General features: G+C 46.4%; 1 protein-coding gene across 1 annotated transcript in view; it reads left to right on the plus strand.

Annotated features, from left to right (window-relative positions):
• The first annotated feature begins 222 nt into the window (after positions 1-222).
• The window catches only part of Ets98b (DNA-binding protein Ets98B), a 62,165-nt gene continuing 37,020 nt past the window's right edge, over positions 223-25,367 (plus strand). Inside the window, exon 1 of the mRNA XM_078181110.1 lies at positions 223-1,172. Coding sequence (XP_078037236.1) covers positions 1,137-1,172 — 36 coding nt within the window. The 5' untranslated portion in view covers positions 223-1,136. The remainder of the gene's footprint in view (positions 1,173-25,367) is intronic.

Genomic DNA, 25,367 nt, shown 5'->3' on the forward strand with positions numbered 1-25,367 from the left:
GTTTGCTACCTGGGGAATGAAGATCCAACACGATGTTTACAGTCTAGTAATTAAAATAGCATTTCATCCGTGGTTGGAAGGTGGTCGGTATCATCGTTAAAAATGCCCGAGCCGGTACGCATGCGCGTGATCGTTAGTAGGTCGCGACGACGCGACGGGACACGACGCAACGAACGTCTTGAACGGGTTCGTCCCGCGCGGCTTCCACGGCCAGGCCAGTCATCATACAAAGGTGAGTCGGGATAGAGACGTGTCTAAAATCGGTATAATCGGCAACGGTCGGCGCATCAATCGTTTAAAGGACCACGTCCCGCGTCAAGATACGTAAACCAGTCGCTCGACGTCCGCGGGAAACAATTCACGGAAAACCTCTGTTCGGCCGGTGGTATGTGACTTAACGGGACCTTGGAAAACACAGTGGCGAATGTGCGAGGCGAACTCGGGGGATTCTGCACGTCTACGCGAGAGTTGTCGGTTCGGGAAGTTTGCGGACAGAGGCGGAGAAATGGGATGCCAAGGAGCAGGAAGAGGAAGATATTAAAGATAATCGTTGGTGCGTACCCGCGGCAGGAATAGTGTATCTGGCCGAGTGTAGAAGGCGGGAGAGGGCTGTCAGTCGGAAGTTCTCCGTGGAAGGCGCTCCGTGCTCCGTGTGCGCGCGCGATAGTAGGTCGAGTTCGCGTTCGGCTGCGCTCGCCGGTGCTCGGCCAGGCTCGGCGGACTCGAATTCGAAGTTGGTTCGGGCGCGCTAAGCGCTCGGTCAGTCCAGTCGGTCCAGTCAGTCGCACGCGGCACACGAAAAGTCGTGGGAGGTGTACGAAAGGCACGCGATAGAACACAGAAGGAGATAGAGAGACAGAGAGAGAGGGAGAGACACGAGCAGGGACGGATGAGAGATTCGGTCCATCCGCTGGGAAGAAAGAGACGACAGGTGAGACGAGCCGAGAGAGGAAACAAGTCGAACAGAACCGGACCGAGACGAGAACGGGATCGTGGTCCGCGCGTTTCCGGCGCGTTGGTGACTGGACGATCGAGACCGCGACCGGCATCGGGATCGGAACCGTAATATCGGGCGTCGACGCTCAGAACTGTCACCAGTGGTGTAATAGTACGGGAGATCACCGGGAAGAGGCGAGATGGTGTACGGAGGAGGCTTCGATATGGTGGAAACGGTGAGTCGGTTGTTCTTGTTTGCCGCGCGGGGAATAAAATGTGGTTAAACGTGTCACCGATGCTCGCGTCGAGCGCACGGTGTGCGCGCATAGTGCGCGAGGTGTGTGTCGCGTGTGTAACGTTGCATTCTTTCCGCGTTGCCGTGCCGGCGACGGTTACGATGTGTGCTAACTGTTTTATTGCATTCTCGGCGCTTTTTTTCTGTTTGCCATGCCTATCGGGCCGCGTCGCGTCTATTTAATAAATTAATCGCCCCGAATGGTACCGGTGATAAACACCGCGCGCGGCACGGCAATCACGGGAATTACGAGATACCTTATCCGTGAGATATTCGATCTCGCTAGAACCGATTAAACGATCGGAAAATAACGCGAGGTACGACCTCGTCTTTAGAAAGTAAGGTTATGCCGGTTATGTTTACCAAATCCTTCTGTTCGCGAAACTTCGAAAAAGTTGAAAATCGAAACTAACCTCCCTGGGGGATTGTTTCGATCGAGTGGCGCGAAATAGTGTCGGATTTCGAACGTTACGCGCAGTGCGGCTCCGATTAAATTGCGCGGCAACTTTGAATCGCGTTGCGAATGAAACGCGATCGAAATACAAGCAAACAATGAGAGACTATCCTTGCGATTAAGAGACGATTAAGAAATCGTCTCTTTCGGTGTATAAACATATATATCGCGCTTATATATTGCAATTAAAGATACAGCTTTTGAGGTTCATCGCAAGAAACTTTCTTTCGCGACAAATATTTCGAAATCGTTTAAAGAGTATCGCGGTCCTCTCTCGCTTCACGTCGGCTTTCGTAATCGTCTTCCATCGATTATCTAATTGGACCGTGATGCAATTCGCGAGCTCCGTTCCGAACGCGCGCAACCGTGCCGAAAGAACTCGAGAGATTACGATTCGCTCGAAGCGATACGAAATCGCTCGAGGAGCCATTGGACCGAGAGGATCATTTCGTTTCGCCGCGGCGCATTGTCCCAATTTGCCGAAGTAGATACGGCCCTGTCGTAGAAAGACGCAAACAGTCGGATGCTCGCGAAGGAAGGCAAACTTTCGAATCTACTACTACTGAACCGCGAGCGGTCGGCCACGAGAAATTCACTCGGCCGTTTTGCGCGATGGAAAATTTCCTGGTAAAATCGACGCTTTTTTTTTATTCCGCGAACTATTTCGCGAAAAATTCGAATTCGATGGGGTACCAGTTTTCATTGGTGCAGTAAAGTAGGCGCTGTTTTCCAGCGAAATCGACGAGTATCGCGAAACATCTCCGCGTCACAGTGTCCGATGGCCTTACGGATTACTTTAGCTTTATCTTTTACGAGAGAAAAAAAAAGGTCGGTAACGCAGCGCGGGAAGCGATACGGGGGAGCAGCGATTAATTGATTCGTACATTTTTATCGCGTTCCCTCCGCTCGACGCTGAAACTGTTTGCTAAAGTTGACGACGCTCGAACGGCTGGTGAATCGTCGAGAATTTCACTCTCGCGACCGATTTACCTTGTCCAGAACAAAACTATGACAATCGCACGGTGAAAACTTTTGCGTTCGATCGAAATTCGTTTCCGCGTAAAATCGCAAAAATCGCAAAAATTCGCGCAAACGACGCGTTCTCTCCGCTCGCGAAACTCGATTGGCCCGGTCGCCTTTTCGCACCGGTTTCGTTCCCGTTTCTGTTCGCGAACAATTAGATCGTATGGAAATCGGTCGTGGCTCGTAAACGTTTCCTTTTTTTTCTTCTTTTCTCGTTCGCCGTCTAGCGCCTTAATGCGTATGTCCTGTAATATGCTTGTGTATTCATGAAAGAGCTCTATATGGTGCGGCGACATGAATTTTACATTACCATATTCGCATATTAGATGTATCTAAAATTTCGCCGCGACCTTCGGTTCTCGCGTACGCTTCGCCTCGACGCTACTGGAACCGACGAGCGTAAAAACGACCAGCCTCTATTTCCTTTTAACGACGACGAGAGATTGCGATTGTCCGGGCGTTGCACGATTTCTAGTCGTTAATTATTGTTGGCGCTATTAATTTGTTCTTTTATATGGCTGAGAAAATTTTGCTGGATGGAAGGGGCGAGCAGAGCGAAATTAAGTTGAACTATACAGTATGTGTTAGATACATGTAGATATGTAATATTGAGTAAGGAGAGGAATACGAAGTTTAGCGAGTAAATAGGGATATAGTTGATATAATAGGTATATACATAGGTATAATAGGTATATACATAGATATAACGAAAAAGAAAAACATTTTCGCGATCCCGATAATCACGAGACAATGAGACCCGATTGGACGATTAAAAGTCCTGTAAACCAGGGTCCGTGAATCGAAGAATAGCTCCGCGGATGTTCGAACGCGTTCTCGCGCAGTCTCGTAAGCCGATCTACGATCGCGCTCCATCGATCATTAGCAAATTAACCAGCGGAAATCCCGCGAATAACAAAGCGAACCCGTCCCTCGGTGAAATCATGCTCTTAAAAGTTAATTACCTGACGCACGCCTCTCCAACACCTATCGTACGAATCATCGGAATCGCCGATCGCGTAGAACTCTAAATTAATATGTAAATCCTAGTTGGAGATTCCAATTACGCGAGCTTCATCGAATGATTTTCTTGTTATTCGGCTCGCCTGGATTCTTGTCTCTTTCGTGTACCATCGTCGAGCGTCAGCCATTCGTTTATTTAATAAGCTTTTACTCGTTCAACAGATGCAGTTGCATCTGATTTTCCGTCGCGGTTCGCCTACACTTGAAAATGCAACAAGTTAGTTAAAAAGAGATGCTGTAAATGGTTTTACGTATCGTTGGATTTCACTCCGGTCACGGATCGCTCGTTTCTGCCACAATGTCCATTTGTTGCGTCAGCTCGAACGAACGGCTTATACCGTTCCCCGTGAAACAAAAGCGGTACCGTTGTATTCCAAATTACAATTGTCATTGGTGTGATGACCAGCAGCGCGACACGCATCACATTTTTATTCTCCAATTTTTCGGGAAACTTTAAGGAAGTTACGCGAAGGTTACACTAATATTCCCATTCTTGATAATCCCTGTTGATCGCTTTATCTGCTTTTATATCTCCTCTTTTATTGTGCCATCTCTTTTCTCTTTATCGTCAATAATATATCATCAATATCTATTACAAATGTTGTCACTATTATTATATAATTTCCGATCCAGCTTACACCTATTGCCGTGCATCAGTTCATTAGTTCTTATTATTCGCCATGTTAGAAATTAGATAAATTCGATTTTGTGTCCCAGATATACTGAATTTCCTATATCAATTCCAAGTGAACCTAACGATAGAGTAAAGCCAGGCTTTTTCTAGCGTAGATCGTGAAACGAATACAGCTATCTACGAACAGTAACTATCTATTACGAATATTGGTCGGTGCTCGAAAAGAGATGATTCGAAGAGGGAAGATTCGAGGAGAGACAGAAGCTGCTCGTACGTTCGCGCATCGTAAATCCGATCGTCGGAGACGCTGCAACGGCGGAGAGACGTTCGCGCTCGGCGAGGCGCGTACTCGCTGTGATCGACCGCGTAAACAGGGTGTAATTAAAAAATCTCGTTGGCCGGTCTTTGTGTCGGGTGTTGCGTATAGTTGATGTCCTTGCCGAGGCAATTCGAAATCCTGTCCGGTCTCGCATTAGCGAGGGCGTGGTTGGTCGTTCGTTCCTGGTCCGAGGATAGCAGCCTCTCGTAGTAATTGCGCCAGGCTCGTTTCCAACGGCGTGGTACGGGCACGACACACAGCACGACACACGACACACAGCTTTTACGGATTGTGTTCGGCTTCCCTTTATTTCTTAGCCTTTTCCATCATTACGGTTTATTCTTCCTTGTTCTTTGTTCCTCGTTCCCGGGCCGTCGTCGCCGCGGCTCTCGGCTCGATTTTAAAGAAAATAAATAAATGCGCGCAGAATGTGTCGTTGCGAAAGGGAGGAATTTGCCAACCTTAATCGCAACAGTGTCAAGAACTTACAAGCATAAATGTTTCTTTTCGCTTATTTGTGCAGTCACCGTAGCATTGCCAACCGCGTGAGAAGCTTTAAATGAAATGTTAAGCCTTTGTGTTCGAATGACGTTAGCAAACTTGTTTTCATTTAATAAGCTGCTAAAAGTTCAAGTATGGCGTGAGTAAGTGTTGAATTCTACACGTGAAAGCGAATAAAAATCGAGAAAGAGAAGGAATCTCCTGAGTTTTCAAGTTTGAATGTCTTCGAGTGCAAAGGGTTAAACTGCATTGCTGTAATTTTAATATTTTTCACTATATATGAAAACAGTTCTTTTTTTTACCAAAACTGAGCCATTTAACCAGAGAATAGCTTTTCGGGGAGGGAGAGGTGGGGAGGTACACGCGTACGCGAAATGAGATCGCAATTGCGTGTGGTTCGCGTTGCTCCGGACGAAAAGGAGAAAATAAGCGTAAGCAGGCAATATTAATCGCAGTCATCGTCAACGTATCGATGGTTTCGACTGGCCTCGAACGAGTTACACAAACAAGATCGAATTCGACTGGTTCCAACGACATTCCAATCCGTTCGATATTACGGCACCTTCGGAACACGTCGACGCCTCTTATCTCGAGCAACAGCAATACCGACTTTTCGGGCTTCTTCGATGCTGACAATTCGAAGACAGTAAATATCCAAAGCGATAGTTTACTTTCCAGTATCGAATTATCCTAACATTTCTTCATTTCTTTAAAAAATTTAGCTTTAAATTAATATTCTATCCGTGGGTCATAAATCAAGCTCTTCACTTACATCTTATACTCTTTACTTACATCCAAAAGGTTAGAACTAAGAAAGAGGAAAAAATTTGTTTAGGTATAAAAGTTGTAAATAATCTAGCGAACGGTTGTCCGAGTATAGAACAGATTTTAGTTATTATATCGTGTACGGTGAACGAGAGGAAGTGGCGTTTGAAGAGAGAGAGAGAGAGAGAGACGTTGTCGAACAACTATTGTGTCACTGGAGGCACGAAGAGCAAAAGGGTATATTCCCGAGACGATACAGTTTCGCAGAGAACGCGACGCGGCGGTGGCGCGCGCGCGCGGCGTCCCTGAATTTAATTAGACGCCCGGTACGTGCAACGTGCAATCGGATCAGATTAAATTCTTCGGCGCAATTCATTGTTTCAATTGTTTCTGCTAGAAACGAAGACAGAGAGCGGCGCGGGCGCGGGCGCGGGCGCGCGGGGTCCGACCTTCCCGGCTTTCCTGGAACGGAGAGAGCACCCGGGGGCCCCCGCGTCGCCGTCCCCTTTGCCCTTTTACCCGTTTACTTCGGCGTTTCGCCTTCGGAGGGCCCTCCGGGCCCAAAGAATTCCCTGTATTATGCCGGTGGAGAAAAATGCGCGAGTACGCGGCGCGCACACCGGCCGCCGACAAAAACCATTCGCCGTGTGTTACTCGGGTGTTGTCCAACCCTCCCCCTTTGTTCTTCGGGCGAACTTTTCACTCGGAACACACCGGTCGCGGATTTAACGCGCGCCGCGAGGCCACGATACCGCCGCGCACCGATCATTACAACGCGCCGCGGAACAATGCCGATTATTTGCATACGGGATTTTCGGGCTTTCTTTTCCCCGTGGAGATCCTTAGATCCGAGCGTAAAGGAATTCCAGAGCATGAGCCGCGAATTCTATTACATACCGATGCGCGCAGCGGTCTTAATCGAAGAATTAGCTGTGCTCTCGACGATCTCAGCAATGTCTCGAGATTTAAACACTGTTTTATATAGGTTGTTCAATTCGTATTAATGTCAGCTGTAACGTTATTAGGTAAATACCGTTGAGAACATGTGATCGGAGAACCGAACTAGATTTATTTAATTACTAATTTATCTTGCCTCTCAATGGTCACTGTTTTTCTTTAATAACTCGTCAACAATGTATTGGAGAACATTTTTTTAAAGGAAAAGGTTACTTCAAATTACCTTAGAAATTCCTCATGTCCCTATTGCAAATTATATAATTGTACATAATTGCATATAATCGTATATAAATTATATTTCTATTATATACGAATGAAAATAATTTGTATGAGGCTCGACACGTCTGAGAAAATCGCCTTGTCCTGCTACCTCACTTGGTCGAAAATATTGTCCTCAAAGGGTTGATTCTCTAAATTGCTTCCACGCGTAGAATCTATTCCTAAAACGAGCCCCCCACGCTATAAGCCCCCCTGTATCAACAAACCACTTTCAGATTCGTTTCTCCACCGTTTAGATAGCTCAGAAATATTCGGATTTGCCGAGAACAGTCTCTACGCGGAGCTCGCGTAACAACTTCCCGCGTAATCCGGGCATTTCGAGCCCGAGAGCAAACTCGCGCGCGTTGTGAAATTCGTGACTCATCGGATCCGCGATCGAGAGAAACACCGTCCGGATAAGTTGGCCAGCCTCGTGTGTGCCTCCGCGTAGATCGGCGAACGCCGCGTTGTCGACGAATATCAATGGCATCTCGAAATATCAATAGCCTAACCGTGTTTTACCCAGAAAACCTCGCGCCGGCTTGCGCAACGGTTTGTTCCCAATGCTCGCGATCGAGCGGCGCGGCGGGGCGAACGCAAAGACAAAGGCGAAGGTGGAAGGCAAAAGCGACGGTTGGGTTCGCGTGTCGAGCGGCGATCTACGATCTAGGATCGGTCCACGGGCCGAAATCGGGGGCATTAATCAGCGGCGGCGGGGCGTGCGTACAGCAGACACACGCGGGTGGTCGGGCTATTGACGCAAATCGTAATAATCGCGCGGGCGCGTTTTACTACGGGGGCCGCGAGTCGCGCGAGGTCGAGGCTCCGGGCAAGGCTAGATTTTTCGAAAGGCAACTTCCAAAGGTCGATCGCCCCTTTCTCGATCGTTATCGCGCGCCGCTATCGAGAAAGTAACGCCGATCGATTGCCTAGACACGGCGTAAAAACCCGTGGGGAAAAAGGATATGGTAGAAGAAAGCTGCGCTGCTTCGTAGGTACGCGCAAAAGCACCGCGCGGTTCTCACGATTCTCCGCGCGAGATCGAAGTGGCACGCCGCTCGCATGAGTATCGGCGATCAAGCTTCCACCGTGAAAAATTATGCTCGGCGAACGCTCGCGGTCCGGGCTATTATTTATTCGGCCTACGCGAAGCTCCCGCGATCGCGGGATCCCGGGACTATTTCATTGCCGGGTCTTTCCGAGCGTTTTCCACGAATTCGTTTCTTAGGGCTATTCTCTTACCTTGCCGCTTCTCCTTTTCTGTTGGTTCGAGACACAAGAGCCAGTAGTAGCATCGAGATCGCATTTATTTATTCCATTTCTTTGCTTATTTATATATGCAGGTTTATACGGGTCTATTCCTGCCTTTTTTTACAATAAAAATCAAAAAGCTCATATAAATTAATTTATTTTATAAAATATTCACTACAGAATCACCAATTTAAGTTTATGTAAAGAATATCGTTTAGAGTTCTTCTCGTTATCGTCATTAACAATTCGAAGCGACGAATTAAGAAAATGGAGATCAGAGTCAAGCGACCACAGAACGGTTCTTATTGAGAGGATAGCTCGCGCTTCCTCAACTCAAGAAGAAAGGTGACCAGGTGTCCCTCCTGTCGACTCGTCTCGTTCCCCGATCTCTCGAAAGTCCCTTCGCACATGCCCTCCCGCATCCATTCGTCCATCCGTCGTCCCGTTTCGACCTCGACAACGCGAAAATTTACAGCAGCCATTACGCCCGGTGATTCTTTGTCTTGTCGCTCAATCGACCCGCGTCCATCCTCTTCGCTGCGGAGACTTCGACGCGTGGACCGCCGCGCTGCCGCAAAAGTTCCCTGAAACCGAAGCAGAGTTATCGAACACGATATTCGTCTTTCTAGCTTCAGTTTTCGCGAGTATTAATATTAATTTATTTATTTATTTGTATGGGCGGGTGTAATTTAATATTTAGATTGTAGGAGATAAAGCTAATATTAATACCGGAGTCAGGCGATCTGCGTTTTAGGTGAACGGTTTATGTAAATTTGAATTAAGCACTGCGATATTGACTGCGAATAAATTTGTATTACTGCTATTATATTATTAATATTATAGTATTAATATAATATTATGGCATAATAGATTATTATATAGTAATTATATATACTATATAAATAGTATTACATCACATTATTAAAATAAAATTAGCTTTTCGTTCTCTGCTGTAAAGATGGATTCTTAACCACGTGTATAGACAAATAATTTCTACAAATAGCTAAATAAATGTTCAAATCTGTAAGAGGAGCTTGTACGGCGTTGGAATGCGTGAGAATGGATTGGAATGTCGGTTGATTTTCCACGGTTCGTCTTCGCGGAGTGAAATCGCATCCTCGGCGGAGAGGTTCTCCTGCCAACGGGAGAATCCTCGGGGATTTTTCATTGACCCCGACTACTGAATGGGGCTCGCTGTCGGGGCTCGGGGGTCGGGGATATCTATACGCGTGCACGCGTAGAGCTCTGCTACGGGAACACGCGATTGCGATTACCGCCGGGGGAATCCTCGCCACTCGCGATCGCGGACTACTTTAAAGAGGCTATGTAATAGTTCGTTCCGAGCCGGGAATAACACCGCGGTAATACTATGAGGTTTTTTTTTACCGACTGCTTACGACACTCTCTGCTTTCGAGCAGGAACCGGACGAGGAAAATAATAGCCGCCGCATGCCTAACCCTGGAAAATCCCGGCGTTAGAAAGCGAGGAAAACTTCTCGTTCCGCCTGTTCCAGGAATACTTTTACTATTAAATCGGATTTTAGCGAATTAGATGCTATGCGGACTTGGGGTTGGAGCTTGTCAATTCTAGGACTAGTATTACATAGGCGATGACATAGGTTTCTGATTCTTTATTTCACTTTTCTCGATTTTTATGGGACCTTATTGAACGGAGATAATAATAATCGATTAAAAATGACGTGGAATGTATTTGTTCTATTTCTTTTTAATGGACGGTTCGAAGCAAGTTTACCGAGGAGATTTAGACTTTAAAACAATATTTATATATTTCTCTAATATCCAAAATTAATATTTTAAATTAGTGTGCTACAGTATAAAGGCGGTGAGGTGTCACTTTGACGCCTTTAAGCAACGACTCAACGCGTTGACAGAGTCTTACATAAAGAATGTTACACAGATACGAACGAATACTCGCAACAATAATTTTCTTAATTATTAATCCAGATCTATAGTATCTGTATACCTGTAGATCTCGAGCGATCGCGTTGTTGATTGAGGAACGATTCGCAAGGATCGTAGGAATCGGTTCGATAAGGCTTCACCGCCACGTGGCCTTTGCAGCGGTTGCCGTCGCGTCGCGCTCGTTCGTTCGTTCGTTCGTGATACACTCAAGGTTTCATTGTTTGAATATGGACTCGCGCGCGCCCGCCTCTTACTTTCACCTCGTTTACCCGCGTACACACAAACACCTTTTCATCTTTCGCGAATGCACTGGAATTCCCGCCGACAATTGACCCGAGCGGAACGCTCGCGGCTCGTAGCGCTCGCGCACGCGTCGACGCGTCTCGTAAACGGCGAACCGAACGGACCTCCGAGTCGCTAATTCGATCCTCGGTGATCGATCCTCGTTGAGCCATCGAAGTCCTTGCCGTGTTATTCCTTTCACGTCGATTTAGCTGATCCGGCAGCCCTTCTATCATCGTTTCATCATTCAGATAATTTCGACCCGGTATTTTATAGTTTACGATATAGGATGGCGATGCCTGTTACTTTGTGGTATATTGTTCAGTTGCCGCGTCTGTTATTTATTTTTAAACGTAGTTAATTTTATATCTATAGTATAAGATGTAGTAATTTTTTCAAATTAAATTCAAGCATTTATTTGTTGCAATTGGACGTGTAAAATTGAGGGCTCTTAAAATGCTACAAAAATTGAGACTCTATCTTTGGATTTCAAATTTATTTGGCAGTCTTGAAATTACGTCTTTATTTCAATATCAACCGATTCGAACGGTGTCGTTCCAACGCATGGCGATCGAAAGAGTTTCTCGGGCCAGCGGAATAAAGGCGACGATCATCCGGCACGAGCAGTTCTCGTAGTTTTACTCGGCGAAGAATCGTGTCGAGCGAATCACTAGAAACGTCTGCGTTTTTTCTTTCTGCCCGGTCGTCCGACGCGCGTATATGCATCCGCGCCGCTGCATATCATCTTTAGAAAGCACGGAGGTGAATAGCGAGACGACGCACGCTCGCGAGAATCGGCGAGCCGCCGCTCGCGTTTAATGTTCTGTGACGTACGAACGTAACGATTCGGACGTGTCCAAGTGCGACCGGATTCCGCGTTCCCAGCGACCATTTCCTCGAGCGTTTGCACGACGAAGACGGGGCGCGATGCTGAAGCGTGCGCGCGAAACAATAAGCTACCCGTGCAACGAGTCCTGCCGTATCATCGCGACGGGATAGCGTCATCAATATTAGTTGAAACATCGAGATATGCTCCGGCGAGGATTCTGGACCTCTTTTAGACACTGTCTGGGATCCACAGAATTTTTAAACAAAGACAAGATGTCTCAAAAATGTCTGACTTGTTTTAAAATTAATTCGAAATTAGAAATAATTTTCTAAATTTATTATTTAAATTTCTAAATTTAGAAATGGGAAATTGAGGTAATTTCAAGCAAGTTTTTCCTTTGCAAGAGTTTTCTCCGAGGCATCGTTAACGAGTTATTAAGGAAAAACATTGACCAATGAGAGGCGAGAAACTTTGACCGTCGCAGGTTAATGGACGTCGCAGAAGCCAAAATAGGACTAGCCTAAGCATAATTAGAAGATTCGAAGGCAATTTGTATCTTCGTCGAAGAGAGGTTCCCAGGTTAGGAAAGGTTCCCATGGCAAAGCTTCCTGGAATAATTTAGTAATCGACGGCTAAACGTGTCGCGCTGTCCGAACAAATAAAAAGATCGTCGACTCTATTCATAGTTGTCCGTGCAGGCTGAAAACGGAGGTCAAGTTTTCCTTTTTGCCTTCGGACTGGCCGTGTTTCCACGGCTCCGAAAGAATCGTTCTTCTGGTCCGGCCGGAATACTAATGGACGCATTATTATATAGACATAGACGTACGCCGCTACATAAGCGACGAGCAGCGTTTAGCTCGGTATTATCGTACGTGATTGGAAAACAGAGATCTGCTCTCCGACGAGCGTTGTGTACTTTCTAACCGTCGCACAGTGCTCATATGACTGTACAGGACAAAAACCATAACGTCGAAACTGATTTACAATCTAAACGCGTTTATCATTTTTCGAAGATGCATTTTAGCGTAAGATGCAATTTACCGTAATTTACCGAAAATTGAAACGTTTTCTTTTATCTTGTTTTTGTAATTTTCATTAGGTAGTACATAAAACAAAATATTCCTCGCATATTTCCAGGTATATTATTTACTATAGTAAATTCTTACCTATAACTTGTACGAGCTATTGCGAATTTTAATTTGGTCAATTTTATATTAATTAGTTAGACGGTCATTGTCACATTAGTAGACGTAGTCGTGCTATTTTCTAGATTAAAATCATTAATCTAATCTATTTTCGATTTCCAATCATGCTTTTTTTAGTCGACAGTGAAATCAATTTTTTTGAAGTCAATCTTTTTGAATTCAATTTAAAACGTTTCGCGTTTATTTAAAACGACTGCTAGTCAAACTAAGGATCGATTACGGTCGCGGTTTATTCATAGACACGTATCGAAAGTTGCCACGGCGTTGCGAGACAATTCCCGTCGTACCAGTTACGAAGCATCGCATTATTCTTAACGCCGATCCTGTATACCGTTTTCATAGTTGCCACGGGTCCGCTCTGTTACGGCGCGTCCGCCGTTGCACCGTTGCGCCGCGAACGCCGCTTTCATTAAAACGGTTTTTCCGCGCGCCCAAGTACCGTTCCAATGAAAGAAAGTTTCCGTTCGCTAAAATTCTAAACGCCCCCACCCTCCGCCGATCTTTTGCCATTTCGATGCATTACCATATCACGAAGTCGAGTCCGCCATCGATCGGTACACATTCCACCGGCATATTTATTATCTCCGAACGCCTTGACTTACCGGCTTCGTAGCGCGGACGAGAAATTACACGGCGCTTTGCTTTTCGAGTCCAGATAACCGCTGGTCGATTTTCCAGATGCACAGCTTCACGCGGCGAAATAATGGCCAATTAAAAAGTTCCGCGGATTTCGGAAATTTATTTTTATATTCCCAGAATATAAAATTAGCTCTCGCAATTTGCCGGTGTTCGCGAGGCCGAAACGCGACAAAATGCGATTTCAGCGATCGTTAAAAGCCCGGATTTCTCGGTTAATTCGCGGCGAACAATAAAACCCCGCGGGTTTCACGACGGCTGGTAACGATCCGAAAACTGGTCGTTGTTCCCTGTCGCGGCTGGTTGTTCCGCCGCGGCCCGTGGTTTTACCCGCGCATAATTATTTAGGCGTCTCGGGCCTCGTTAGTCTTCGCGATCGTCCGCTTTCGTTCGCGAGAGCTCGCGCGTCGCGAAACGAGGATACATTATCGCGGTGGAATTTCAATTCGCCGAGCGGTCAAGTAAAACTGCGATAATAACGGCGTCAATAAATATCCTGGATTCGTAGACGCGGATTATTTTTGTCCGCGGACAAAGACGCGGTTCAGACGCGTCTCGACGCGTTCGAGCTGTCCGGATTGAATTATTAAAATTATTTTTTAACAACGGCAAGATTAGATTATTGTGAATTCGTATAAAAATGGCAAAAGCATTTTTATCAATATTTGTGAAAATGTTGAATTAATACATACTTGGCGACACGGTGCAATCGTCGAAGATAAGCAACCGATTTTTCCTTGTTCGCGGCGTCGTTTGTGCCGCGAGTAATCGCGCGCTTTTCATCTTTAATAATCATCGTCCATTAAAATAAATTCCACAGAGGGAGGAAGCAAACTCCTGTTTACGTCGTTCGTTCGCGAATTTCATGGCGGAGAAAGTTCTCCCGCGGGTCTAACGATGACAAACTCGTCGCGCGCGCCATCAATTCTCCGCGCGGTAGGAATGTCGCGTGATCGCGGAGGTGGAGGACGCTTGTTCGGTAATTCGTAGATAAGTCAGCTTTTAAGGAAGGATCCGTCCGCGTTCATGCGCCGATGCACAGTTATGTGTCCGCGGCGCGTGTAAACGGCCGGGTCGCACGCTCGCGCGGCGAATAATCGCCGATTCGAATTATTAAGGCCCCGCACAATGTAAGCGGCTCCGTGATTTCCATGCTAAATATGCGCGTGCGCGCGCGAACCGGCTGGTAAACGCGTTTTACGGCGGCACTAAAACGGCGACACTTGTTTCTCGAAATTGTACGAAGCCTCGCCGATATCGCGGCATCGTCGCGTTGTTGTTGTTGTTGTCGCGGTTCGCGGCTCGCTATTTATCCGTGACTGAATCGCGAAATCGTTGATTCGTTCTCATGGCCGAAATTATTTTAGCTGTTTCAAGGTTTAAGGTTACAGGACTTTGAATTCGTCTCGACGTCTGCTAGAATATTACCCAGGGCAGATATATCAAAAATTTAAAGGAACTATTTTTGTAAAATTACTATGTACATTGGCAGAATTTTAAAAACTCAATAGTTAATACTTAATAACTATTAAGACAAGAATGAACTTCCTATTTATCTTCTTTATTTTATGCAGACAATTTTTATTTTACAGAAAAATCCGTAGTCTAATTAAATCTTAATACCGTCTAAATGAACTGATATTTTCGATTTTGAAATCTCGCGCAGTTGCAAAAACATTAGGAGGAACAATCGTTTGAAATATGAAAGTTGGAAAATTGACTTTTGACCATGGTTCGCCGCCTCGCACTAGCCGCTTCAGCAGTCTAACGAAGATCTCTGCGCGCCAAAGCGGCAATGCGAAAGAAATGCTTGCGGTAATTGGCTTTCCCCTCGTTCTACTTTTATATGGCCGTGAACGCACATGCATTTTCGAGTTAGACGTGAAACTGCAAGCATTAACGGCTTGTTAATCGCGCGACCCGCGCGCCGCAACGGTTATTTCTGTAGCCCCGCTTTTTCGAGCGTTTCCGATTCTACGCGTCATCGTGCGCTGGCACGTTCCCCCTCGAAAAAAAAATCGATTTCCAGATTGCTCGACGGATTTCCAAGATCTCCGAGGTGCTCGAAGATGAGCAGCTCTATCTCCGCGACGATATTACTACGGCGATTGTCGATTTTATAATATTTACGCTCGTCGGTCTCGTTATCCTATTCGGAATTACCGCGGACGCAGTCGTAACTTTGCGCAGATTAGAAAGCTTTCCTCGATTTCCTTCTCGTAATTATCATTAGGTAGTACGAAAGACGTGAAGTAATATAAAAATAAAAGCTCTAATGAGTCGTTTACAATAAACTATATTTTATGTTATTATCAGTTATTTAAAATTTAAAGTATCAAACTTGCATTGGTGCGTTTTATAACAATTTGTCAGGCGGTCATTGGCACGTGAGGAACCTATAATAATTAGGTTCTATAAATAATTTACTATAAATAATTAAATACAAACAGCTATAGTAAACGTAATACAAGAGAACAACGATCAGTTGCTTAAGCAGATTCATTTGATTATGGTATTCGCCGCTGAATTAAACCGAGACTGAAAAACGATGGCGCGGCGAGCGGAAAAGATTAATTTTGCAATTAGGTGAAATCGGCGAAGGAGGACTTTCTATCTAATCGGACAACACGGTGGCTCGTCGCCGCGATTCGAGTGTCCCCGCCGGACCCCGGAAACGCGTTCGCCCCCACCGTCTTTCGGTCGCCGTTCGATCCGGCTCGGCTCGTCCGATGCCGTAGGAAAAAAGGGACGATGAAAAAGCCTTTGGAAACCCGTCTGTTAAACGTGCGTAAAGGCCGGCCCGTATGTAGGCGACTCGCGCGGACAAGAGTATCGGAGCCGTGGCCTAACGGTAAAGCTGCGTACCGAAGAAACTCGATTGCCGCGCGGCTGCCTACGTACGCTGTTGCGTACAGCGTGCACCGGGGACAAGCGTACCATACGATTCTGCACGCGTGTAATGTTCTCTGCACGCGTGTAATGTTCTCCGCACGCGTGCAAGGCTCGCTCGAATGCCCTCGCGTTTTACACGCCGACCCGCGCCAACAAATTCGGACAGATGGAAAATGCTAATCACCGATAGCGTTTGCGTTCGAGATAGCGCGAATGCCAAGCGAAATGTTTTTCCATTCGCGGAAAGCAACTGGCCGAGTCGCGCCGCTTAACTGTAAAGCAAAACCGGCCTCTGATCGATTTTCGCGGCCCTCCGGGATCGAGAGCGATCGTATATATTTCGCGATTCTGCGATCGTTCCTTCGTAAAATCGTTTTACAATGCGACCGGCAATAAAAGAAGATTAAATAATTTCATTTTAGTCTTGATTCGAAACAACTAAGAGCTTCTGATTGGGTATTGCAAACGACGTTGTGTAAGGCCTTTTTAATTTTATCCAAATTTAGAAAATGGCGTTTCGATTTTAATAGCATTTATGCACTGCGAATAAAATCTTTAACCTACAAGGAATTAATTTTGAGATAGGGGAGTTGCATAATTCATAGGACAAATTGGGTAGATTCTATGATTGGAAATAATTCGAAAATCATGACAAACGCCAGAAATTCGAGGATCGTGCTGGAAACCCAAAGGAGTTCATTGCGAGTATGAAAAGGACAATAGAATGAGCAAAAATTACCAAATCCTATTAAGGAGAATATAAAGAATAAATGAAAGGAGTCACAGTGCAAGGGGTTAATAAAACGTAAATCGCGCGGCCGTCTAAAAGAAAATGAATGACCCCGGTCGACGACACGTTTATCGATGGAAGGCGTCGATTAAACCAACGTTACATATTTTGAGTGATACAGACACGTTAATGCGCGCCGTCTAACCGCGATCGACCTGGCCGGCAACCCGCCAACGATTTTTCCTCGCAGCGGAACTCGTTCCCCTCTTATCTAAAATGATAAACGCGTAGCAGCAGAAGCCGGGTCGATGGCGCAAAGATGATCGATGCTGACCTTATTAGCTACAGATGCGAATATTTATCTGGATCTCCATTTAACATACGACCATTACTTACGAGGCATGGACGGTGAAATCAATATTATGGTGTTCGCATAAATCGTTGAAACGCGAGATCGAAGGCGAGCCACCGAGCGGAAGAGGTTTCGTGGCACCGGTAAAGGATCATGCGAGATTTCATTAGCAGCGGTTCCGTTCCCCGCGCATAGTTCGCCGCGTGTCCCCCCTCCCGTTAACGAATACAAATGGCCTCAATTTAATCGCAAATTTAATCGGCCGACTCGGAATACCGGGATAAGAAGCACCCTAATACTTTCGTTAACGGTGGAATTCGAAGTCGAACGAAATCCCCCACGATCCCCGTTGCACGGGACAAAGAAAGAAATAACGGGCCGGCGCGTGGTGGGGATCCGGCAAAAGACGTTGCACAGAGGGAGAACACGAGTTTCATTTGAATAGAATAGGTCGATAGTGATTTACGATACCGGATGCCTCGTCCGCTCGTGACCGTTTTCCGCTTCTTTTTGCAATTTTTCTTTTTTCTCCTTTATTTCTCTTTCTCTCTTGCTTTTTATCGGGGGAGCGCCCCCCTCGGGACTCGATCTCTTGTTTTTAATGACGCGACGTTGCGAAACTCGCGGACGCGCGACCGTCGAGGGGTTGCGTGGAATTAAAGCCTCGTGAAACGCTTGGGTAAATTAACTATGTGTAGTATACTATATTTGCTATATTAACTATATTTACTGTATTTCATTATTCAATCTCACATGCATAAATTATACTAAGTACTATGCTACAGTTGGTCCAAATAGCAATTTTAGATCCGAGCTTGAAACGGTTCCGAGTGCGAAGGGTTAACCGCGCGTAAACGCGAGAGATTAACCCCTTGCGCTATAATAACGACTCAGCGAAAGTGTCACGGCGGACAGGACGATCGTACCGAAAGTGTTAACGCGTCATGGGAACGGTTCGCGGCTGTACCACGATTTCGTCTCCGATGTTTATCAAACGTCTGTCTTACACGCTGGATTACGCGCGAGCGTCGTACGCTTAGAACGATCCGCGATAGAGAGCGAACCACAGCGGATAAAAGCGAGCAGAACCGAACAAGAGCGAGAGGCAGAGGAAAAGAAACCGCCGCGGCTGGAGAAGTTATAGTATCGCGTTTTGATTCCGCGGGTTTCTCTCCCATACACGGCTGCAACCGCGCGGCTTCGTAGGAGAATTTACGACGGTACGTTCTCTCCCTCTCACCGTTTCGTTCATGAATGCAAGCTCGTAAGTTATGACGCCGCGATAGAGAGAGAGAGAGAGAGAGAGAGACCGACGCAGGCCGATCCGGTACGACTATTAGAGGCGACGTCGACGCCGATGCCGAAACCGACGCCGCCGGCTTCCGAGAAACGAGGGACCGCGTTACCGGTCTCCGTTCGTCGATATCTCAATAAGAAACCTCGATTGGAATCTACGCGTGGCACTCGACGCGTTGAAGCTCATAAAATGCATTTTTTAAATTCTCACGAGCTCGCGTAAAGAACTTTAGCAGGCCAATCGCAATTTTTCCAAACGTCAGCCATTATCTAGCGAATCAATCCTTCTATGATCCCAGTAAAATTTAGATCGCTTGACTCTATTAAAAATAAGATTATTCCGTTTCAAAAGATGTGCCAAAACTGTTCATATCCAGCGTGCGTGACAGCACAGAAATTGCATCGTTCAAATTTCCGTAGACAATTTCCTCCGACTTCAATTTGATCGCGCTGACCGGCAAGCGTACCATGCAGAAGATATCAAAATCGTCGTCCCCCGTTATAAAGAAGTGGGAGCGAAGAGGGATGAAGTCCGATTACGATTACGGGTACACGGGTTACGTATACACGGCCGATAGTTATAGGCCCCGGAGAGGTTCGCACACGGCGAAAGAGGGAGCGGAGCGAGAGGCGCCGCGCATATCCTATCTGCTCTGGATACACAGGAGGCGGGTTCTTAGAACGGGAGGCCATTACCGGTGCCCCGGCCACATACTGATATCTCAATACAAACCCTTAGTTTGAATCCATTATAATACCGGGGTACGCGAGCACAATCGTCGCGTCGCGTCGTGTACTCGTCCACGTATGCGGCCTCGACAGTATTATCCTGTGGCCAGGATGCCATCCATACCACCGTTCCAAGAACGCCTCCTCGAACCCTTTCTCTTTCCTAGCCACGAATTCTCTCGCGCGCTCGCGCTCGCGCTCGCGCTCGCGCTCGCCTTTCGGTTTCTTTCGTGTATCGCGCCTCGCTTATCGTGCTACTTTTGCCGTCTCGATCGCGCATTAATCGTCTCGAGCTGCACACCGCCGCGACAATTTTTCCATCAAACGCTCCTCCTTCCCCCTCCCCCTGTCTTCGCGCGTTTATCTACCATCGGACGACTCTCTTAACCCTTCGCGATTATTTCGATTGTCTTTCGTTAACTCGCATCTTGTTAAATGGATCTATGCACGGTTATAATCCTTTGTACTCCAGTGGTGAGGCACCTCTCTAGAATTAAAATCATTTTTATACAAAGTTTAGATCTAGAAAATTGTTAACTGTGAAACTATTGTCGAGAATCAATTTTATTGAAACACTGTTCCTACAGAATTAAGTGATCAAACGATTTAAATGCTCTCGGTCAAAATGAACCTAGTCACCGTGTTGCAATGGTTTAAAGAGTACGCGAATTACCGTCGATACACTGTACACACTTCGTTCTCCAGTTCGCCGGAAAGACAAACAAATTCGCAGAAAAGAAACGCGCGAGTCGGCCAGCGCGGAACACCGTTGTTTTTCCATGTCCAAGCCTGGAAGTTATATTCTATATTCGAACGTCTATTCGAAGCAATTAATCCCCCGATCCCGCAGAGATATCGCCGGTCCCGCGTTACGTGCCTCGTTATCTTCCTCGTAATCTTCCAGCGGAAATGTTTTTATCGATCGTTCGACGGTACCTTTCTCTTCGTTTATTGCTACTTTGTGCAGAGAATGGCAACAAGCGAATATAATATTCCACGGCGTGTGTCATTAGCGATATCGCGTTTCCTGCGCGGGCGCGCGCGCGCGCACCTTTGCAGCGACCTCCATTATCTCGGCACACACCGCTTCCCCATACCATTTATCTCGTTTTCTTTGGGTCGGATTGTGCTGGTCGCCCATTTTCTCGTTCAAATTACACTTGAGAGACTTGGTCGACGGCCTGTTCACGGAAACGGAAAAATGCAACTCGCGGATCGTTCCCACGCTTCGATAGAGATAATTTTGAATTAACGGCTCGAGCTTCGCGAGCTTTAACCCTTTAGGTACCAACTCTCTGTCCACCGTGACACTGTCCTCTGTCCAAAGATTTTTCTAAGCGTTAAATAAAAACTGTGATGAAGAAATTTATTGTAACTTGAAATCGCGGAATATCAAATCACGAAATTCGAGAGTAGCGAAATGAAACACGTGGGCTGCAAGGTCTCGGAGCCGAAATTCCAGTAAAATCGAGAGTGCGATCCGCGGTGCCGTATGCAAAAAGCATATCTGCCGACGGAATAAGACTGTCAAGCTCGCGGCTAGTGTAACAATTCTCGGGACAGAAACGCGAATAATACGGGCGGCGCTGTGTCGCGACTTACCTGCGTGAATATACAGTGTGGGCCGCAAAACGAGATCAGCTTAATTTATCTTAATTTATCTAGTGCTACGATTGAAATTTTTGCCCCGCTAAAATAATATTGTTTAAGGAGATCCTTCGAGATAGCCAACCCTTTCTTCCGGAGATTTCAAGGTTTTTTTAAACAAATAAATCTCCAACTTTGTTTCTATATTCAGAGAAAAGCTATACAAGGCCTGATATATTTGTCTCAGCATCCTCCAAGAGACTCCAATTCCCCAAGAGACGCCAATTCGCCAAGTTACTCTTGGCCCACCCTGTACATATCGAAGTCGTAGAGAATATAGAGGCTACAGAGGACACGGAGAATAGAAATACATACGAGCACACCACGCGCGGTACGCCCTTACGGGCCGAATTATCGTCGCGGAGCCGGGTATCGTAAACACGTGAACGTTATGTCTTTAGCAGCCTCGCAGGAAACATCGATCGGTGCTCTCGATTGCATCGTGGCCGGTGTGTAACGATAGCCCGGTGTCCTGGAGACATTCGCCTCCGCATAGTGTGTCGATGCGATCGTAGAGAGCCTCGGCCCTCTTGTTCTCCTCTAAGTGCCGTGGACCCCGGCCGCGGAACGAGAGCATTCTCGCGATAGCGTTCAACCGCGAACGCGATTTTACGATAGAAAATACGACGGCGAGCGTCTCCTTTCAGCGAAACAAGTTCGCGAAACGCGTCCTAGCCGCTCGGATCCGCGAGAATCATGGCCCTCGAATCATCGACGGTTTGCCTAACAGAAAATTTACGTTCAGAGAGCCTCGCGTTCTCTTGTAAAACTTGCAAAACTTGTAAAACTTGTAAAACTTGTAAATAATAATAAACTTTGTAACACGGTTAAAGAAAACGCTTACGATATAGTAAATAGAGTGGTCCACCCACAAGCGGGACGTAAAGCGCGGGTGTGACGACAGACGGCGAAACGTGGGACGACGCGAAAAAGAAAACCTTGACGCCCACGCGACACGCTCATAGTTTTCCGAATGCCAGACGTTTCGAGAGCACATCGCGCTACACCTCGTCCACCCTGAACAGCTTTCTCCCTTATTTATCGAACATCGACGTCGTATCGCGAGCCGGACGCAAATATGGACGAGTTTGTTGTAATAGTTAGCGAGGAGTCCTGTGGTCTCTTTAGTTCTTCGCTAGACCACTACGAAGCTTCATCGTTTTGGAGATCCTAATGTCAGAAGTAGGAAAAGAGAGGAAGGAGCTAGTTTCGTCCTGGGTCAGCTAGAGGGGACTCGTCGGAGAGGATTTCTAGCGGATTTGCCTTAGATAAGGGTAAAACGACGGTTTCAGCAATTATAGAGAAACAGGTGCGGTATTAGGTAGCTTTTAGGATAGAAATCCATCTGTTGGTGACTGACGAAGGTAGTCACCACACTAAATTTCGAAATCTCGAGGTTTTCAAATACTACAGCCCTGAAGCTTAGTTATCAAAATTCTCAACTTCTTAAATTCCAAAGTTCCAAATTACCAGACACTTAGAACTCTGAAGCTTTGCAAGCCAAGAGGATGCGTCTCGAATAGTCCCCGTCGGAAATCACATTCATCGCTCCGCGATTGCGGCCAGGAACGATTGAGATTAGCCTCGCTGGGATCGGAGGGGATTGCCCGATCGCGAGACGCGGCGTATCGAGAAAGAGACGAGAGGGTTGGATCGCGGCGGAGGCGCGAGGGTAGAATAAGAAAGAGAGGCCGAAGGAGATCGGTTGCATCGAAATGCTCGAGGCGTGGAGCGGGTCGAGACGCGGTGGAAGGCGCGCTCGGATGTTAGCAGAAATAAATTATTGCCGCGGTTTTCAATTTTTAACCCGTTCCCCGGGTTGCCGTTCTTTTTTCACGACGTTTGCTCCCTCGACCCGGCCAATCTGCGCTCAATCTTCCCGCATTCGCCGATCCTCTCCTCTCCGTATGCGAGCTACGGAGCCACGGTGTTCCGCTGAATTAAACATAAGTCAGCGAGTATAAAATATGCCGCGAACGTTACCGGCAGATATAAAACGCGACTCCGGCAGAAGGTGTACGTGCCACGTGCACACAAGGGGGGGAATGCTCGAGCATAGTCTTTTTTCCTTCGACGGTGGAAAACTTTGCGTCCCGCCGAAAACTGGCCTCCGTGGCGAGATCCCTCCCGACGATCTCATGTCCCGACAACCCTAACAGTCCCGACAGACCTAACGATGGTACAGAAACCAGAAATCATGACCAATGTTTAAAACATTGGCGGATTTAATTGTAAATTTCTATACGAAGTTTTTCATGGTCGTTGATTACTAATCCGAGTTTCAAATGTTAACACCCTTTGCACGCGAAACTATTTTCACTGTAAATCCAAAATAATTTTTCTGATTAGTGTCTTGATTTTATATAAAAAAGTTTGCTTAACAAACTCGAAGCTCGAAAGGCAATCGCCATTCAGGTATGAAAGTGTATGATTCATTTCGTTTTATCAACCCTATGAAGGCATGATTAAACTTCGCACCGACAGCCTCGATTTTTAAGATTTTGAGCACGATTTCGGACTTCTGTACCATTGCTCCGACGGTAAGAGAGACGCTCTCGACAATCGATATCGTTCGATCTCGCACGCTCTGCCTCGCGGTCCCGCGATGTCGGGATTCCGAGAGTCATCCTCGAGCCTTGAACATTAACCCCTCGTCGTGCCACTTTCTTTACAATTACAATGATTACAACGTTTTCGGTCGCCATAATTTCTTGCATGATAAAGAAACTTTATAGTGTATTTAGATCTACTTCAATATTTAAATATTTAATTTATTGCTCCCAGAAGCCCGTTTCCATCATTATCGTCGTAGTAAAAAGACAACGTTTTCGCTTGTTAATCTTCGTCAGTGGACGCGCGGATTCTCTGATAGAAAACTCGGACGACAGAATCGGCGAAAACGGGAATTCGCATGTAAACGTTTGCAGTCGCCTAATCACGTATGTCGGCTTACGGTGGCGGGTCGTCCTTATGCACGGCTCGGCGCTCGAGCGTCGTTTCGCATGCGGGAAGTTCCGCGCGTATTCATTCAACGACACAGCGTTTCGAGATCGGCGTACGCGGGTTACTTGTTTGTCTCGTTCGTTGTACCGTTGCCTATAGTATCCTCAATTAAAACGGGCAGCGTAACAGAACCCGATCGTTGTTTAACGCCCCGCCTATCTGCCGCGCCGCTTCAACGCATTCGTCACGCACGATTTTCTTTCGCGATTCAAGATTCCGTCCGGTCGAAATCAAATCGACTTCTTTGCATAATAACATTTAATAATAATAATGATTTTACTATGTATAACGCTTTCAGCATCGAAGAAAATCACCATTTTCCCTTACATATTTCAAGGCTTGCAAAAATTCATAGGCGTCGCCATTAAAACCTAAAAAGACAACAGGCAATCTCAATAACATTTCTTCTTCAAACTTCACTAAAAGCTGTTCTTTGCAAACGACAAAGTCCTCTTTGCCGGACTTTTTAGACAACGATTGTTAGCGTTGAAGTCGGGGTCCATCGCCGTAACGCCGCCATTAAGATCCGCGATTTACGCGCGACCCTATCGCGTTATTGTTGTATACACGACGTTCCTCCCCGCTCTATCGAGCTCGAGATTATCGAGTAACGAACGTTTTCGTACGCGGCGCGCAGGAACGTTGCTCACGGGGAATTATTAAATTCGCAACTCGGAGGAATTAACGACGCTAGAGCCATGGTTTGTATGATGTAACGGCGGACAGTGTCGCGGCCCGGCGCTGCGCGACGACCACTTTTCACCCGAGACTCTCTGCACCTTTGCTCTCGCGTGGCACAACGTTATTCGAACACCTTATTAAGCGCTGCTCCATGCTCGGACTAAATTTATTCCCCGTTAACGTCGTTGTATTTATTTATCCGTAGAGATGCGTTCTCGACTTCTTGCTGTCAAATTACTTATTTACAACTATAATAGAGCGTAGGTTTTGCGTGTTTAAGCATTTTAGTTTTAAGTGCGTAGAGTATTTTAGTTTTAATAATATGTAGTATTTTAGTTTTAACTATGCGTAGCATTTTAATTTTAGTTTTCAATTTTTCAAATAGCCACAGAAATGGAATTTCAATTTTTATCAGCCCAGCCATATTAATTTAATATCAAAAGTATTTCGTTAAACTATTAAATAAATTGCTCGGAGAGGAGTGTCCGCTATTCGATCGCAATTGCAGTATCGCGGCATTACAGTTTTTTCGCCGAGCCTGCCAAGAAATTAATTCTCCGCGGGTTTCCTCCTCGCGCCACGCTCGCTGGCCGGCGCGGGCAGTTTGACCGCGCAGCGTACCATAAAATAATGTAATTCACGCGGCTTATTAAGTACTGCACGCTACTTACTTCCCGCTACGCGTCCATGCAAGCACACCCACCCAATTCTACTTGCCTAGATTCGAGCGAGCCGCGAAGAAGGCATCT

This window comes from Augochlora pura, chromosome 5 (assembly GCF_028453695.1).
Source record: "Augochlora pura isolate Apur16 chromosome 5, APUR_v2.2.1, whole genome shotgun sequence".
Classification (NCBI taxonomy): domain Eukaryota; kingdom Metazoa; phylum Arthropoda; class Insecta; order Hymenoptera; family Halictidae; genus Augochlora; species Augochlora pura.